The sequence below is a fragment of the Papaver somniferum genome, unplaced genomic scaffold, assembly GCF_003573695.1.
Source record: "Papaver somniferum cultivar HN1 unplaced genomic scaffold, ASM357369v1 unplaced-scaffold_99, whole genome shotgun sequence".
NCBI lineage: Eukaryota > Viridiplantae > Streptophyta > Magnoliopsida > Ranunculales > Papaveraceae > Papaver > Papaver somniferum.
In genome coordinates, this window is record NW_020653081.1 from 9,253,040 (window position 1) to 9,269,968 (window position 16,929).

General features: G+C 38.7%; 2 protein-coding genes across 2 annotated transcripts; both read left to right on the forward strand.

Annotated features, from left to right (window-relative positions):
- Nucleotides 1–7,356: 7,356 nt before the first annotated feature.
- LOC113346311 (flavonol synthase/flavanone 3-hydroxylase-like) lies at nucleotides 7,357–9,142 on the forward strand. The gene is made up of 3 exons (XM_026589856.1): nucleotides 7,357–7,969; nucleotides 8,048–8,378; nucleotides 8,575–9,142. The coding sequence occupies exons 1-3, from the start codon at nucleotides 7,509–7,511 to the stop codon at nucleotides 8,785–8,787; spliced, it is 1,005 nt and encodes a 334-aa protein (XP_026445641.1). The 5' UTR covers nucleotides 7,357–7,508; the 3' UTR covers nucleotides 8,788–9,142.
- Nucleotides 9,143–9,319: 177 nt separating this feature from the next.
- On the forward strand, nucleotides 9,320–12,052 carry LOC113346403. Its single transcript, XM_026589934.1, has 7 exons — nucleotides 9,320–9,487; nucleotides 10,088–10,174; nucleotides 10,585–10,671; nucleotides 11,082–11,168; nucleotides 11,390–11,533; nucleotides 11,735–11,788; nucleotides 11,882–12,052. Exons 1-7 carry the CDS (start codon nucleotides 9,320–9,322, stop codon nucleotides 12,050–12,052), a joined length of 798 nt encoding a protein of 265 aa, XP_026445719.1.
- Nucleotides 12,053–16,929: the final 4,877 nt, after the last annotated feature.

Consider the following 16,929-nt stretch of genomic DNA (forward strand, 5'->3'; position numbering starts at 1 on the left):
GATTCTGCTGGTTTTGGTAAATTTGGGTGTGTTGATGAGAAACGAATTCGAACCTTAAACAAATGTACTACACATGAGTACTTTTAGATTCGATAGATCAATATGTAAGACTCTGGACTAATCCAAGAAATGGTCGTTCCATATTCAATTCGGTCACAAAATAAAAGAGAAGGGTTGATCTTAGGGAGGGAAGCGAAGAAGGTGTTGAGATCATAATGTTGAATTATGAAGGTGTGGCTGTTTTATAACTTGTATCAGAATATGGAACTGGCTTGCAGAATGTAAGCTACCAGTTCTTGGTGTTTTTTCTGGATACTTATGTTGATAACACATGTTCCTTTTTGTTGAAATATGTTGAAAACCTATTTATACAAGTCATAGCCGATCACACCCTGATCTCATAGGAACTAGGAATAGTTGAGTGATGGAGGAGTGGGATCGTGCATGATGGTGAAAACCACGTCTCCACTATGAGGGGAAGACTGGGTGGTTTTGTCCCACTACTTCTCTATCATCACTAACTGCCCGCCTTTCCTGACACTTTCTTGTAATGGGCGTGTTGCACGTCGTACGCTGTAGACCGCCAGACCAATACCCTAATGAACATTCCCCTGTTTGTGACATGTTTGATGTCTCGAGTATTTTGTAGAAAATACATTTCAAGTTGCTGAGTGGGTCTTGTTTGTAAGACCTAATTTTTTTGACCAATCACGCGCAATCTAGGCGGCGGGCGGTCATATGCTACAAGTCAGGTTGTGAGACTTGCCGCAAGAAATAGCATGTAATGCTTTAGGGTTAAATTATTTTATGAAATCGTTGTTTATAAAATATCGATTGTATTCGATGCATATAAAGCATCGCTTTTAAGCAAGCAACTCAAAATAATCGATGCTCATGAAGCATCATTGTATAAGTCTTATTTAAGTTAGTCGCGGAGCCTAATGTCTTAAAAGGAGCATGACCGGACATTTTCGAGAAGCTGCTAGGAGTTGTTCATGCGCGCCAAAGGTAGGTCGATCGGTCTTTATAGGAGAGTGACGGATGGCGACCACGGCGACATCTTATTGATCGCCTAAGATTTGATCTAGGCCGGTCAATTCGACAGCAAAGTTGGACGGCCGAGATGATTTGCGGCATTTAACGGCTTCTCCTGAATTTATTAAAATTCCTATTGGCAGTGCGACTAGCCACTTTTAGGCGATCGTTTATGAGACATATATGCAGGCCGCGACTTGGCCGATTGTTCCTTATGGAAGAAGGGTGGCCGGTGATCACGGTGACATCTTATTGGTCCCCTAAAATTAAATCTAGGCCGGTTGATTCGGCTAGCGAAGTTGGATAGACGAAATGATTTGCGAGAGTTACATACTACCGTTAATTCAATTTAGGGTTTAATAGTCGTGTGGCCAACCTACTTTGGGCTGACGTTTTTTGGTGTTAGCCGCGTTGTGGAGCTTTCCGATCGACCAGCACAATAGTCGGGCCACTGGTGAGCATATCCGCACCTTGCCCTTTGATTAAGATTGAATCTAGGCCGGTCAATCCGGCTGGCGAAGTTGGAGGGCCGAGATTGCTTTGCGGCAGTTATATACTGCCGTTAGTCGACCTTGAGGTTTCGAAACCGTGTGGCCAACCTACTTTGTGCTAGCGATTGGAGGCGCTAGTTGACGGCTTGAAAAATTCGATCGTCCAGGGCTGAAGGCAGTCCACCGGAGAGCATGTTGGTATTTCATTGGCCGACTAAAATTGGATTTGGGCTGGTCGATTCGGCTAGCCATGTTGGACGAACAAGATCGTTTTGTGACAGTAATATGCTGCTACTAACACAAATTAGGGTTTTGAACGCTGCGCGGCCAACCTTCTTTGAGTGATCGTTCAGTGGCTCCGCTTGCAAGTTGTAAGGGGTTCGATTGGCTGAGGCATAAGTGGGTCCACCGGTGCGTGTCATAGAGCTTGTACGACCGTGTTGGGAGGTGGCTAGGCTTGATAAATCAGCCGTCCAAAACGTACGGCCGTGATTGTTTTAAGACTGACATGGGCAGCCTATTTACGATTCCTTAAGGAATTAGGTGTATCTACCAGACAACTTCCAATTTTAATTAGAAGCGTGTGTTGCGCATTTAGAGCGATCTGATTGGTCGGTGAGAAAGATGGGGACGACAGGCAGTATATGGGGCGTGGTCGGTCGGCCACGGGCAATGCCTGCTAGGAAAAACTGGCCGACCAAGTGATGTGGTCGCGCCTTCTTTTGTTCCTGCCTTTTTTTGCCGCAATTTATCTTTGTTTCTCGTTTTCCAATTCTTAATAAGATCTTGCTCCTGCTATATCCATGATGGATTACTTTCCTAGTTCTCCTAGGTTTTTTCTCGACCAATAGGGTTCGAGATATTGCGTAGGCCGCAAAAAACCTAATTTTTGTAAATTAATAAAATTAGGTTAGAAAAATTGAATTTTGTGAGCTGACACAAAATCAATCAATTTCTGGTGAATTTTGTGCGTTCATACAAAATCACCAATTATGTTTCAGAGGACAACATAACTTTGTGTGCCTATAATTGAGTACTTCCATGCATATTTTAATCCCGACACTTCGGGAAATTCATGCTACTCAGCTTGCGAGGGAACATTACTTGTCATGTCAACATCAAAAGTTTGGCTTGGGAACATAACACAAAATGAATACTCGGAAGGCTCCGACATTGGTGAGTAATGCAGCTATGAGCTTAAATACTCATTAGACTCTATACTAGTAACCAATTCATCTAGGAGATTGAGCTTCAATATAATATGAAGAGAGACATAAAAACTCATCAGATTTTTATATATTCTTCAAATTCCTTGGGGAATATAAACATATCAAGGTCTACTACTTCTGATGCCGGGTCAGGTAGACAAACTTTTACAGATTTCGCCCTATACTAAAAACCACCATAACACTAGGAACATTAGAAATACTGAAACAAGCTTCTGTTACTCTGAAGAACCTGAAGACGTATCGGCATCAACCCACATGGTATCCTTATGTTCGAGGTTAGTAATACATATTTGACTTGTTTCTTTTTTTATTTACGTTTCTTTCAAGTCCTTTAGATTATAAACATAACATACAAAGTATATTTATATCTCTATAGTATTGGTGACTTGATTATTCCATTATGATCAAAGTGTCAAGGAAGTATATACTAGTTATTTCATACAACTTTGGTATATTGGTTATGAAGTATAATGTTTATCTTTTGAACTTCGTAAACGCGACATAATATTATCTTTGTAATTCATTACTGGTTAGTATGTTGAACTTTGGGTTGATTCCAAGCCTAGAAAACTATGTTTAACCACATTAGTTTAAGGAAGTATACTTGCGAAATTTGTTTCGTACTTGAAAGTAATCAAACGATTTATACCATTTCCAGGGATCTACAACAAGACCGATCCCTTATTTGGGGATCTACAGAAGGACCGATCCCTGACAATAACCATTTAAACACTTTTCCCGATCCGTCTATAATCTTAGAGTTTTGTTAGCTATCAAAACTAGGTTTGGTTATTATCGAAAGTTCACAATGTCGACATAATATTTTGAACATATGTTATATTATTATTACTTAATGTTCAAATATCTTCCTTGATACTCAACGTGAGATCCCAAACCTAAATATTCCATAATATCTTCTTTGATATTCAAAATTCACACGTCTTTAATTTCCCAGTAATTAAAGCATATATATGGATGTTATATTAGTAAAGTATACTTGTATGCTAGCTAATATTCGGTTGTCATCCATGAGAGATTTTAGTATATTAGTTGGACAACATTTGGAATATTTACAAATGTTGTCCAACTTGGTATTTATTGCACATCTTTTGGTATTTTCGGATTTGGTAATTCCTTGGTGTCCAAACAACCATGGTCATTATAAATAGTGAAGTTTGTTTTTTTACAAACTTAACCCGTGATACACGTACTTTATTTTATAGTTAGTGTGAGGTAAGCCGACTAACAATTTTCTCGTAATACTCTAAGGATAGAAAAGTATCCTAATTAGGTGAAATATCATGCGTCTTCTTCGTTTAAAGCCTTCTTTGGGATCAAGAAGCGGGTAGTAGTACCAGTGGTAGGAAACTAGAATCGTATTGTTATTTTAGGTTTTGATTATTGATTTGATTGACTAATAGTATAGTTGAACCTTGATACCACCTAGTTTGCTTATTGTGTGATCCTTTCTTCTGATATAAGTTCTCTCAAATTACATCAAGGATTGACGATTTTAGATATGATCTTTAATTAAAGATCTGAAGATAGGACTTGTGATCATGTATTGTTAACTTCATTCTGTATATGAGGGATCATGAAGGAATCAAGTTTTTTGTGTTAGGTACTTTGAAGACTGAAGATTAGAAGACTAGAAGATTTTCTTTTTGGTATTATGATCTTTGTGATTATACTTCGTGCAAACTTGATTGGCTAGGATCTGAAAAGCTTGTTTATCTTGATAGACCTTTTATATCCTGTTGTATAGATCGTTTATCTATCACTTGGGGTCCTCTTCAAAATCCGAATTTCATAGATTATGAACTAAGATTGATTATCTTTGATAGTCTTTATATCTTACTTGATCTAAAACGATACAAAGGAATTTATATTGATTATACGAAAGAACATTTAACTCAATATATCTCTGATTAACTTGTAGATTTAGGGGATTGATAGAGTGGTTAATGAAAAATTTTAGTCCTTTACTATTTTGGAATATGACCGAAAATAGTTGAGTGCTAGTAGTCTTTACAGCAGGTGGAGAAACTTAAGATAGTGGACTTTATTTTAGGATTCACGTGGATATACCAGATTGAGTATTGTATTGTTCTTGTGTATTCAGTGAATTATTAACTCGTCCAGAAAATATCACGAACTTCTTACTCATAAAACCATTGTCATGTTTCCACTTTGGGACTTGCTGCATTCCATTGCAAATACTACTACAATAAGATTTACATATATGATAAAAAAATATTCCTGTTATTGGGGTGGGTGGGGGTGGACGGATACTGCCTGGAAAACGACGTGAATTATCCTAGTTGATGACGAATTAATCTCATCTTGATGTTTAACATCAAAAAAATAAAATAATCAAGTTCGTCCTTCAGGAAGCCATGATTGTAGTAGCACGTGTGTCATTTAAAACACACCTTAAGCATGATAATTAGTTGATTCAAATATTCCGCTCCTTCAAGAAGAAAATACCAATCACAATTGTTGAAATATACTGCTCTTGAACATATTAACAAAAGAAAGATTCTATTATCTGAATATAGTTATTATAATAGGGGAACGTCTTTTCGAACCTTAAAATGAGAGAATTTTCATAAGGAGTGCATGCAGTAGATAAATATGGGATCATAATACAATTTTTATTGGTGACACGTTCAAAATATCCATTGATACTATCATCAATGATTTTGGTGTTAAACCACAATGTATAAGGGAGTGTTATTAAAAGAATGATTGGTTAGTTTGGAAATGAGTGATTCAAGCAGAAAACCAGTTTCTCGCAAATAAAAAATAATAATTTGGAACTGCGGCCAAATACTCGAAAATGTGAGATTTATTTTCCACAAGTAAATGTTTGCAATCCCGACACCCGATAATGTTGAGTTATTGGCAACAAGTGGAGTTTGCATAGAGTAAGAAAATGAAATCAACTAACATATGGCACAAATTCTTTCACAGATGTCTACATGAAATTCTAAAGGTTTCATCCATCGGAAGAAACACCATGTCATGTCTATTCACTAAAGTTTAATCGAGCCTTGTGTGGTTTCGAACGATCTGGACGATTGTGGTCAAACTCTAAGTGAATACTTATTAATCTAGGAATATGAGATCAGCTCTGGATTTGCTATATTTAACGCATACAATATTAACTTGATTTGAACTCCTCAAGAGCTTTCCAAAGCACAAAAAATGCATAAAGGAGGAATTCGAGATGAAAATCCCGTAAAACAAGATTTCAGTCTATATTGGTTGAACATTTTTATTAGCATCTCACTAATTTTGTCAACTTTTAAGGTTTAGACATGTTAAAATAGACAAGCTGGCACAATTGGAGTTGTGCAGTCTCTTACCTTTAAGATTGATATATTACACTAGAGATGTGTAAATGATACATTTGCTGAAATATGTTATACATATATGGTATTTGGGTTTGTTGTAAACACGTAAGCCCCATTCTACCGCCTATACCGAGACATTAGTCCGAAAAAAAGTTCTATCATCTTCGTGGTACCACTATGCTTGATCTATTTTATAAAAGATCGGAAGATATCTCTCTCAGAGAAAACCAATCAGACTGTTGAGTCTTGATTTTTCATCAAAGCAGCTAAACAGGTTATCCAAGCCAATGGTTCTGTTCGTACAAAGCTACTGGAGAACAAAAAACTCTCACAATCATACAATCGTGAAGAAATTGCGCAGAGGAGAATTAAGTTTCTCAAGTAAAGGAAGCCACTGAAGGCATTAAAAGATGGTTCGTGTTCTCTATATGCAGTATTATAAATGACAATGATCAGCAGATATGGATCATGGGGAAAAACCTTAGTCAAGGTTTTTCCCTCTAGGTTTTCCTTGTCAAGGTCTAACGAGGCATGCGAATCCAGTGCTATCCATAGTTCGAAATGTTGTACTCTTTTTTCTTCATCCTGGTTTTTGTCCCTCTGGGTTTTTCCATTTAAGGTTTTAATGAGACAACATTTATGGGTTTATCGTTCTGAGTACTCGTGTTTTTCTACGTTCAAGTTTAGTCCCTCTAAGTTTTCTTGGCGAGATTTTTAATGAGTGAACAATCTTAGAGTAGTGATCATCTTCTAAATAGATATATATCCATGGATTTTCTTGAGATGAGGTTATCGTACAACCGCCTGTATTATCTGGTTCAGGTATTTACTGCCCGAGACTTTTCTTCACAAATTTTTTACGGAGTGAATGATTCGCATCGTCGATATTGTTGTGAGTTCCCAGCTCTCAGGGGTTTTTTTCCCAAATGATTTTCCTGGAGAAAGTATTAGTGAGGCAATACTTTGGAGTAGTACAATCCTAAGGGGGAGTATTATAAGACACATGGGATATGGTGGCTATCCACTTAGCACCATGTCTAAGTTAGTTACACCAAGCAACTTGGACACAAATCATTTCCGTTATTTTAGTGGTTATGTCTCTGCATTGTACCAGGACAAGAATAGAAAATGATCCCAATTTTCTTCCAAGAACTTATTTTGACTGTTAGTTAGGGAAGTGCTTAACTCTTCTTTAACTCCTTGTGTTTTGTTGATGGTACATCTACCTCCAATTACCGCTACTAGTCTAGGGAGTTCTGCATTCAAGCTAACAACTAGAGACTCATCACGTGTATGGATTTGTTGATGGTGCAGCTACTACTATGTTCTTCACTCAACCAAATTGAAACACTATATAACCTTATCAAATTGTTAGACTTTTCAACACTAAACTTGCAATGAGCTCCACAATTGATGAGAAAAGTGTGGATAAAGAAAGTATTTCCGATCTGCCAAAACATTTTTTGCGCTCCGAAAATGAGAGGCCGGAGTGTAGCCAAGCTATCGAGGGAATTCAAGTGCCCGTAATCTCGTTATCTCAACCAAATAAAGATGTATTAGTTCATGAACTTTCAAAAGCATGCAATGAATGGGGAATTTTTGCTCTTACTGATCATGGAATCCCGCAATCTCTCCTTGAGCAGCTTCGATTTGTAGGCGAGGAGTTCTTTAAGCTGAGTGAAGAAGAGAAACAGAAGCATGCAAGTAATCCTTCCTCGGGAAATTTCGAAGGCTATGCGACCAAGATGGTTAGGAATTATGGCGACAAGATTGAATGGGTAGATTACTATTTCCATCTTATGCATCCTCCTTGCAAGGTTAACCATCAAACTTGGCCGGAACACCCTCCTTCGTACAGGTGATAGTACTAGCTCATATGTTTATATATTGTCCATTTTCTATTTGTTTTATCCATGACATCTGAACTGAAATGCAGGAACGTGACAGAAGAATATACTAAGGAAGTTTTGAGAGTGAATTTCACAATTCTTGAGTTGCTTTCTGAGGGGCTTGGTTTAGAGGATAAAAGCATTCTGAAGAGTAAGTTGGGAGGGGATGAAATAGAGTTAGAGATGAAGATAAATATGTATCCACCCTGTCCACAACCTCAATTGGTTTTAGGAGTTGAACCCCATACTGATATGTCTGCTCTCACCATTCTCGTCCCAAACGATGTCCCTGGCCTCCAAGTCTGGAAGGATGGCAACTGGATTGCCGTAGGTTGCTTGCCAAATGCTCTTTATGTGCACATTGGTGATCAAATTGAGGTAATTCGTAATTCCTTACAACTCTTCCATCACTTACATACGCTACAATGCTACATAGTCCCACCCCAATAGGCACAAGAATAAAATGTATTATAGAGTTGTGTGCTACCCCATTAGAAGAATTGAAGCAAGGCCTATTGTTTATGTGAATTACAGATTGTTGAAGTTGTATTAAATGCTAATGGTTTCGTTTCAGGTGTTAAGCAACGGTAAATGCAAGAGTGTCCTACACAGGAGCTTAGTGAACGAGGAACGTACGCGTATGTCATGGGCGGTATTCTCAACACCACCACAGGATGCGATTATTGGCCCTATTGAGTCACTGGTGAACGATGAGAACCCATCCAAGTATTCCAGCAAAACCTTTGCTGAGTATCGTTACCGCAAGATCAATAGACTCCCACAATAGTGGAGAGAGATTTAATGGAATGAGCTGACATAGAAGGTCATGATCCTAGTTAAATCATACCCATATGTGTAGTGGTCATCACAATGTATTTCAAAGCAGGTTGAAATCGTAGCATCATTGTACCTTTCTCTTGTGTGAAGTTCTGTTTCTATGTTTTTCTTGTGTGCTAGTAGTATTGTTCCTCCCCTGACTGTGCTGTTTACAGTTTTGAGGGTTTGAATGAGGGTTTGGTGGGTTGTGTAATATTGTTACCTCTTGGTGTTTTTAATGTTTTCTTTGAATATCTTGCATTTTTAGAACACTGGATGACAGGGATTCAGGCAACATAGCTAAGATTTCAAGCAGTTAAATCATATGTATTAAATGTTGGGTGCACTGTATATCAAGAGTTGCCTACTTAGTAAAGGAATTATCCCAAATATTAATGTTTTGACAGTCTTATTTTAACATATAAGCACAAGGGAAACGGATCCTTTGGCCTTTGCACAAAATCCATCTTTCATTCTCATTGCAGTTCTGAATTTCAGAAAACATGGACCTTAGGATCTTGATCTCATCCTCACTAGTGGCGGCACTAGTTTTGCTTTCAAGCATTCACAACTTTTATAAAGCAGAAGGTCGCATTGTGTCAGAAGAAGAGGATTTGGAGTTGGAGACACAACTCAAAATTCTTAATAAACCACCGACTAAGACCATTGTTGTAAGATTATACTACCTTTTGATTTTATTTCGAATTATACCCTGAAATGTTTTATTTTTGAAACTCTGCCCAAATCGAGCTACACGGTACGCATTGTTTAGTATTCCGGCGTAACAAATTGAGCTTGTTGGAGATCTAAAATAGTCCCACATAGCTTAACTCCTTAGACTAGATCCAATATATAAGGTGTGGTGCTACTCCACTCATTGCTAATTGGTTATGAGTTGGAAGCCCACACACTTCAAATATGGTATCAGATGTAGGCCCTGTATGAGACGTAAGACCCAGTAAGACCCAAGAAGGCAGGGCAACCATACAGCGGTCCACGATGTAGAGGACTCACAGAGCCCTACACGTGGAGGGGGCATGTTGGAGATCTAAAATAGTCCCACATAGCTTAACTCCTTAGGCTAGATCCAATATATAAGGTGTGGTGCTACTCCACTCATTGCCAATTGGTTATGAGTTGGAAGCCCACACACTTCAAATAGAGCTGCACATGGATTTGTGCGTGTGATATACTATAATTCGGATTATGTTCTGGATGAAATGCATTAACATTGGCATAGTGTTTTCTTTCTTTCTGCCTATTATTTATAGGCTACAAATGGTGATATAGTTGACTGCATAGACATCTACAGACAACTAGCTTTCAATAATCCATTGCTCAAGAATCACAAACACAAGGTAACACTATTACCCTGTAATCCATGTGAATTTGCAACTATGAAAACCATGCTTTGCCCTGTATGAGACGTAGGCCCTGTATGAGACGTAAGACCCAGTAAGACCCAAGAAGGCAGGGCAACCATACAGCGGTCCACGATGTAGAGGACTCACAGAGCCCTACACGTGGAGGGGGCATGTTGGAGATCTAAAATAGTCCCACATAGCTTAACTCCTTAGGCTAGATCCAATATATAAGGTGTGGTGCTACTCCACTCATTGCCAATTGGTTATGAGTTGGAAGCCCACACACTTCAAATAGAGCTGCACATGGATTTGTGCGTGTGATATACTATAATTCGGATTATGTTCTGGATGAAATGCATTAACATTGGCATAGTGTTTTCTTTCTTTCTTCCTATTATTTATAGGCTACAAATGGTGATATAGTTGACTGCATAGACATCTACAGACAACTAGCTTTCAATAATCCATTGCTCAAGAATCACAAACACAAGGTAACACTATTACCCTGTAATCCATGTGAATTTGCAACTATGAAAACCATGCTTTGCCCTGTATGAGACGTAGGCCCTGTATGAGACGTAAGACCCAGTAAGACCCAAGAAGGCAGGGCAACCATACAGCGGTCCACGATGTAGAGGACTCACAGAGCCCTACACGTGGAGGGGGCATGTTGGAGATCTAAAATAGTCCCACATAGCTTAACTCCTTAGGCTAGATCCAATATATAAGGTGTGGTGCTACTCCACTCATTGCCAATTGGTTATGAGTTGGAAGCCCACACACTTCAAATAGAGCTGCACATGGATTTGTGCGTGTGATATACTATAATTCGGATTATGTTCTGGATGAAATGCATTAACATTGGCATAGTGTTTTCTTTCTTTCTGCCTATTATTTATAGGCTACAAATGGTGATATAGTTGACTGCATAGACATCTACAGACAACTAGCTTTCAATAATCCATTGCTCAAGAATCACAAACACAAGGTAACACTATTACCCTGTAATCCATGTGAATTTGCAACTATGAAAACCATGCTTTGCCCCCTAAAAGCCAAATCCTTATCATCGATCCAGTCCTATTGGGATACACAGCCACACACCATTGTGCGCGTTTATTTGATTGCTCGGCAATTTTCTAGGCCAAACAAGATCATCATATGCAGCAGGACTGACTTTACCTTCTACTAAATGTGATTCTTATACAGATAAAACGTATAATCAAACAAGAATTATTACTAGATGGAGCAAATGCATCCAGTAAAAGCATCTCAGCCTTGGAGCATTATTACAATGAAAGTCATTGTCCTTTCGGGACAGTACCAGTAATAAGGACTACAAAGAAGCAGTTGGTAAATGCCAAACGTTTCTCCCAGCTAATGAAACACAGTAGCAACGACCACGGCGGAGATATCAGTACAGAATGGCCCTGGAGAAGATGTAAACAGTATCGAATTTGGATGGGCAGTAAGTCATCTTCCTTAACTGTAACTTGGTTTTAGTTTCTTGTTCAGAATTCATCCAACTATTTCATGTCATACTAAAATTTTCAGGTATACCCAGAATTATTTGGCGATGCAGATACTCTAATATTTGCTTACTGGACGGTATGATTCCTATCATGTAAATGAACGACGAATATGTTCTTGAATATTTTGCATTAAGAGTGCGAATTCTGAATATACTACTTTCGCAAATAGGGTGACGGGTATAGAAAAATGGGATGCTTCAATATGCTTTGCAGCGGCTTCGTACTAGTTAACCATGAAATTCCGCTTGGTGCATCTCTTGCAAATACCGGAAGAGCATTTCTTGGCTCCAGAGTCGTTCGGGTAAACTCCAACTCTAAATCCTCCTATGAGAGTTTATGACAAGACTGGAGAACCGGGAGATTTTGACCCAAACATAGTACAAGTGAGACATGATGCATCTGTTGAATGCTATGATCTTGCATTTTACGGGCTTAACCACAATGGGTGGGGGTTAACGATGTCCTTTGGGGGACCTGATCAATTTTTTTTCATCGTCAAATCACAATGTAAACGACATTTGGCCTTATGTCGTAGCCGGTATCATTGCTTTTTTCACCATAACTCCTACAACAACCGCAATAACCTGTAGTCCAGTACCCTGCTATAACCGGCCAGGCAAGTGTCGCACAATGATTGCGTGTTACAGTATTGCAGGCCAACTCAGTGACGCGCAAAGGTTGCGTGCTACTCCATAGACTGTCAAGTGCTAAGATAGCAAGACCCTGCAGGGCCAGTGACGCGCAAAGGTGGCGCTACACTGTAAAGGACATTGGCTAAATAATGAAGCTTATTGGCCGACACAATGCAACTTCATTGAGGAAGACAAGGCAGGCCAGGTTGACAAACGCAATATGCGATGTTGACATTGATGCATCTCTATGGAATTGAGTTGGCCCAAACTCAAGGATGATGCAAGAGTGTAGAACATGCCAAGAGTTGGTCATGGTATTAGTTCAAGGTTGGACAAAGCTTGAATAATGCAAACAAGCTAGTAATGCAAGAGTGTCATTGCTATTGTCGAGCAAATTGGCTAAGTGAAGCATATGACGCAAGAATAAACAAAATGAGCTAAGGAAGTGGCCAAGATGATTGAAGCGCAACAATGGTGGAATATGGAGGCCAGGTGCAGTAAAGCGCAACAGTTGGGCAATATGAAAGCCGAGTTCAGTAAAGCGCAACAATTATGCAATATGGCTCAGGTGACGGTTAGGAGTTGGTTATTGGATTTGTGAGCATGCCAATGAAGTGAGACAAGTTAGAACGGTTATAAATTGTGTTTATAACCATATTAGAGTGTTCATAACCAACAAGAACAGGTGCGGCACCAATTGGTATGACAACACAAAAGGTGGCAGTTGAAGCTGGCGGTTATGGAAACTACTTGGACACTTGGATGTCCAAGGCTTGTGCAAGCGGTTGCACAGAAGTTTTGGCTGATCCTAGTAGTATAAATAGTCTATGAATCAATAATGTTGGTGTTGTTTAGTTGAGAGAAGAACCATTGATTTGTAGAGAGTGTTAGGCATTCACCAAGAGGGTGAATGGCATGTTTTGGTCCATGTGATGGCCAAGTTTTATAACCTTCCTTTATTGCAATAAAATGGGTTTGTTGCAGTATTCTTTGTGTTTATTAAGTTGCTTATCTTGTTGAGTTTGTTTAAGTAATGCAGGGAAACCTATTATGCTTATGGGGGCATAAAGAGTTAGAGAGAATGAAGATGAAGACTTCTGTTGCGTAAAGCCTTATAAGTGAAGGCAAATGCATATTTTGATGCAAGTGTGCAAGGCTGTGTACTTGTGGGTGAAGTTGATTCACTGAACCATATAGTATTGTCGGTCATGTGCCATGAAAATTTTAGGCGATTAAATGGGCATGTGACAACAGGTATCAGACCTGTGTTTGGGGACATAGTTCTTGGTTTTTCCCTCTTTTACTCAAGTTGGTGTCATTTATTTCTCAAATTCAGTAGTGAAGCATTTGGTTTCATTAGTATGAAGACTAGAAGAAGTTGGTCTTGTATGGAAAGATCAATTGGAAAGAACTTTAAAGCTAGAAGGAGCAACAGGCCAAGAAATTTCATGGAAAAGGTGCCTGAATTCCAGCCCAAAGTGTTAGACGAACACGCAAGAGTCACTGAAAACCGATCAAGTGATGGAATGATAGAACTAAGGAGTATGCTAACTTCTATGGTGCAAGTCAGGTGTTTGAAGTCCACGTTTCTCACAAGTATGCAAAGATTATGTATTTGGAATGCATTCTTTCGTTGTGTTATCAGTACCATGTACATTACATGCGGTAATGGGAATTTTGCGAAAATTCTTGAATGCAAATATGATGTTGACCTTTGCAGTGGAAAATAAAATTGAGAACCTGTCTATGCGGTAGAATTAAATGTGTCTCATTGTAGTCAGTTTGATGGAATCTCTCTCGAATGCATGTACCTTGGTGGTAATGCAAAGTCTAGTTGCGAACCAGCATTTTTGTGGCAATGTGATGCCATAAAAGAAGAATTAGATGGCCAATTCTTATCTAGAATAAAACTCAAGGGAAGGCTGAAGAAATAAGCGCAAGTTAGGAAAAAACCGATACACCATGGTTTTGTGTTTGTAAAGTGTTCTTCGTTAATACTAGATGCGCACAAGGAGTGTGCTTGAACCTGGTTTATGAGAGGGATCAATATGCTTGGACAAGGGTGTCCAAAGACCTGCATTTGATCATAACCACAAGCGGATATTCTTATTGACTGAAAATCAACAATTGATGATACTAAAGTTGATTTTGGAGAAGGGGAAAGACAAGAGTAACCAGATGTGCATGGATAGTAAAATGAGTTCCGAATTTGAAGAAGAATGCGGCTTTATTGCTTCATGGAACGTAGGAAGTGGGTGCCTCATGTGCAAGGATTATGGCCTTGTTAATATTTTCCAAGGGATTTGTCCGCAAAAGTCATTGAGTAATACGACTTATTGATCTCGATGGTGATGCTTAGAATCACCAAGTTAAGTCTGTTCCAGTTGTGGAAAGGTGCACAAGTTGGCGTTAAAATTCGGGTGTTGACTGGCATGGCCGATATGCAGCAGTAGCATGCGCCAAATAGGATTTGGGCATGGCCAAGATGCATGATGTGGTTGGAGATGCAAGTTAGAAGAATTGTAGAGCGTGAATAAGTAAGGACAGAGTAGTGGTGATGCATAAAGATGGCATGGGGCCATTCTTGAAGAAAATATTCATGAAAGCTAAAGCAATATGATAGCCTCATTTTGAAGGAGTATTCAACTAAGTATTAATTATATTATTATAGATGGGGCAAAACGAGTTGCTGGTTTTTACGGAATTGAGGAGACGACCGTGCGGAGGAAACTCCTTGAACCGAGCGAATTGTCAAACCTCACACAGATGCACTGCAAAAAGCGAGTGATTTTAATTCGAGAGATCAATCTGTAGTACTCCGGCCTAAACCAAGAAAATGGCCATTCCAGAGTAAATTAGGTCACAAGAGAGGATGGGTCAATCTGCAGGAGGGAAGCTGAGAAATGTATGAGATTAATGGTGATTGAAGAATGTAGGTGTGTTGTGTGTTCTGAAAATAAGATAAGTTCTGAATGATTGAATTTGCTCAGACTTTGAGTTTTTAATCTCGTGTTGTCTGCTTGACATAAGAATGTCCTCTTCTTCAATCATGATTCAAAGACTTATTTATATCGCTAGAATTGTAAACACCATGATCCCATGAAGTGTGACAGTTGATGGGATCAAATAGTGGAGAAATGGAAATCGTGTGTTAAAACCAGTTGCTCAACATGCGGAGACTTGGTCGATTTTCCATCCACTACTTTGTTAACTCCTTCAACTGATTGCACGACTTGCTTACATTCTCATCGTGTGTATGAACACACGTGCCATAGACCGCCATACCAAAACCCTAGTTAATATCCCCTAGTGTGACACGATTGATGTCTCGTGATTGTGGAGTCTGCAAGGCAGACGTGTATTTAGTTAGTCAGTTTTGCTGACTTCATGACTTCATTCGATGAATTGTTAAACATTGTGAATCAAATCAATGTTCCTTGGTTTGAGCAAATATTGCTCATCTGAGCAAATGTTGCTCGTTTGATAAATAATTGGTAGCGTGACTAGATAAAATGTTAAATTAAGATACTGAAAACTGGACCGAGTACCATAAGATCAACGTAAAATTATTAGCGTTTGAATATGGGATTATGAACCTTGGACTCGAAACCCTAATTTGATTAATTGATGGTCTATTGAGAATTAACCATGGAATGAAGGAGGGACCGACTATATGGATGATGGATCGACCATGTAGCTCCCAGATGCTCCAGTGAGAAAAATACCAAAGTCTCTTGAAGATGTTGATGAAAGGATGATTAAATGTCGGTTTAATCATTTATTAAAATAATGCTCGTCTGAGCTTTAGGTGATAAAACCTAATTAATTATGACAGGATGAGGGACCAACCAAGGGGTCATGAAACCAACCCTGGGTGGTCACGGGATCGAATGACGATCATTTTATGAAGTTCCAAAATTATTTGGAAGAGTTTGAACCTAATATGAACAAATTAGGTCAAATGATGAAAATATGTGGGACTGGCCTTTTGCAAGACATCGAGCCAACCTTGGTCGGTCAAGGTAATATGCTCGCGTCACCAAAGTGTTGGTGTCTCAGTCCTGAGGATTTTGATATTTTCTTATGTGCATTTGAGCAATCATTTGGGAAAATATGAAAAAATTAGGGGTTTTTGCTGAAACTGAAGAAACTTCATGAGATGAAGGAAAAAATAATAATAAAATGAAGGAATCATGAAGTGTGGGACCGGCCATAGTCAAGGCATGACCGGCTGGCCAATGAGTCTTGTCCCATAACATTTTTCATAATTTTATTATATTTTTCATGATTTTATGAAAATATCATGAAATCAAGGAGTTTATTGAAATAAAGGAATTTTCCTTGAAGTGAAGGAGTTTTCATGAGATGAAGGAAATAAATAATATAATAATAATAAAATAAGGGTGTGTGGGACCGGCTTGGGCATGGTCGGCCGGCTAAGGCCCATTCCCGTGAGTTTTTCCTAATTTTATGTATTATTTCCATGATTTGAAAGAATTTTCATAATTTGAAGGAAATACCATGAAATCAAGGAATTTCATGGGATCAAGGAAACATAAAAATAATAATAAAAAAATAAAGGGTG

What these genes read in the sequence shown, in the direction of transcription:
- LOC113346311 (XM_026589856.1), top strand. Translation starts at nt 7,509, where the DNA reads ATGAGCTCCACAATTGATGAGAAAAGTGTGGATAAAGAAAGTATTTCC. An exon ending in GAACACCCTCCTTCGTACAG is followed by an intron (nt 7,970 to 8,047) that starts GTGATAGTACTA and finishes ACTGAAATGCAG; the next exon opens with GAACGTGACAGAAGAATATA. An exon ending in ACATTGGTGATCAAATTGAG is followed by an intron (nt 8,379 to 8,574) that starts GTAATTCGTAAT and finishes GTTTCGTTTCAG; the next exon opens with GTGTTAAGCAACGGTAAATG.
- LOC113346403 (XM_026589934.1), top strand. Translation starts at nt 9,320, where the DNA reads ATGGACCTTAGGATCTTGATCTCATCCTCACTAGTGGCGGCACTAGTT. An exon ending in TCAAGAATCACAAACACAAG is followed by an intron (nt 10,175 to 10,584) that starts GTAACACTATTA and finishes TATTATTTATAG; the next exon opens with GCTACAAATGGTGATATAGT. An exon ending in GGACTACAAAGAAGCAGTTG is followed by an intron (nt 11,534 to 11,734) that starts GTAAATGCCAAA and finishes TAAAATTTTCAG; the next exon opens with GTATACCCAGAATTATTTGG.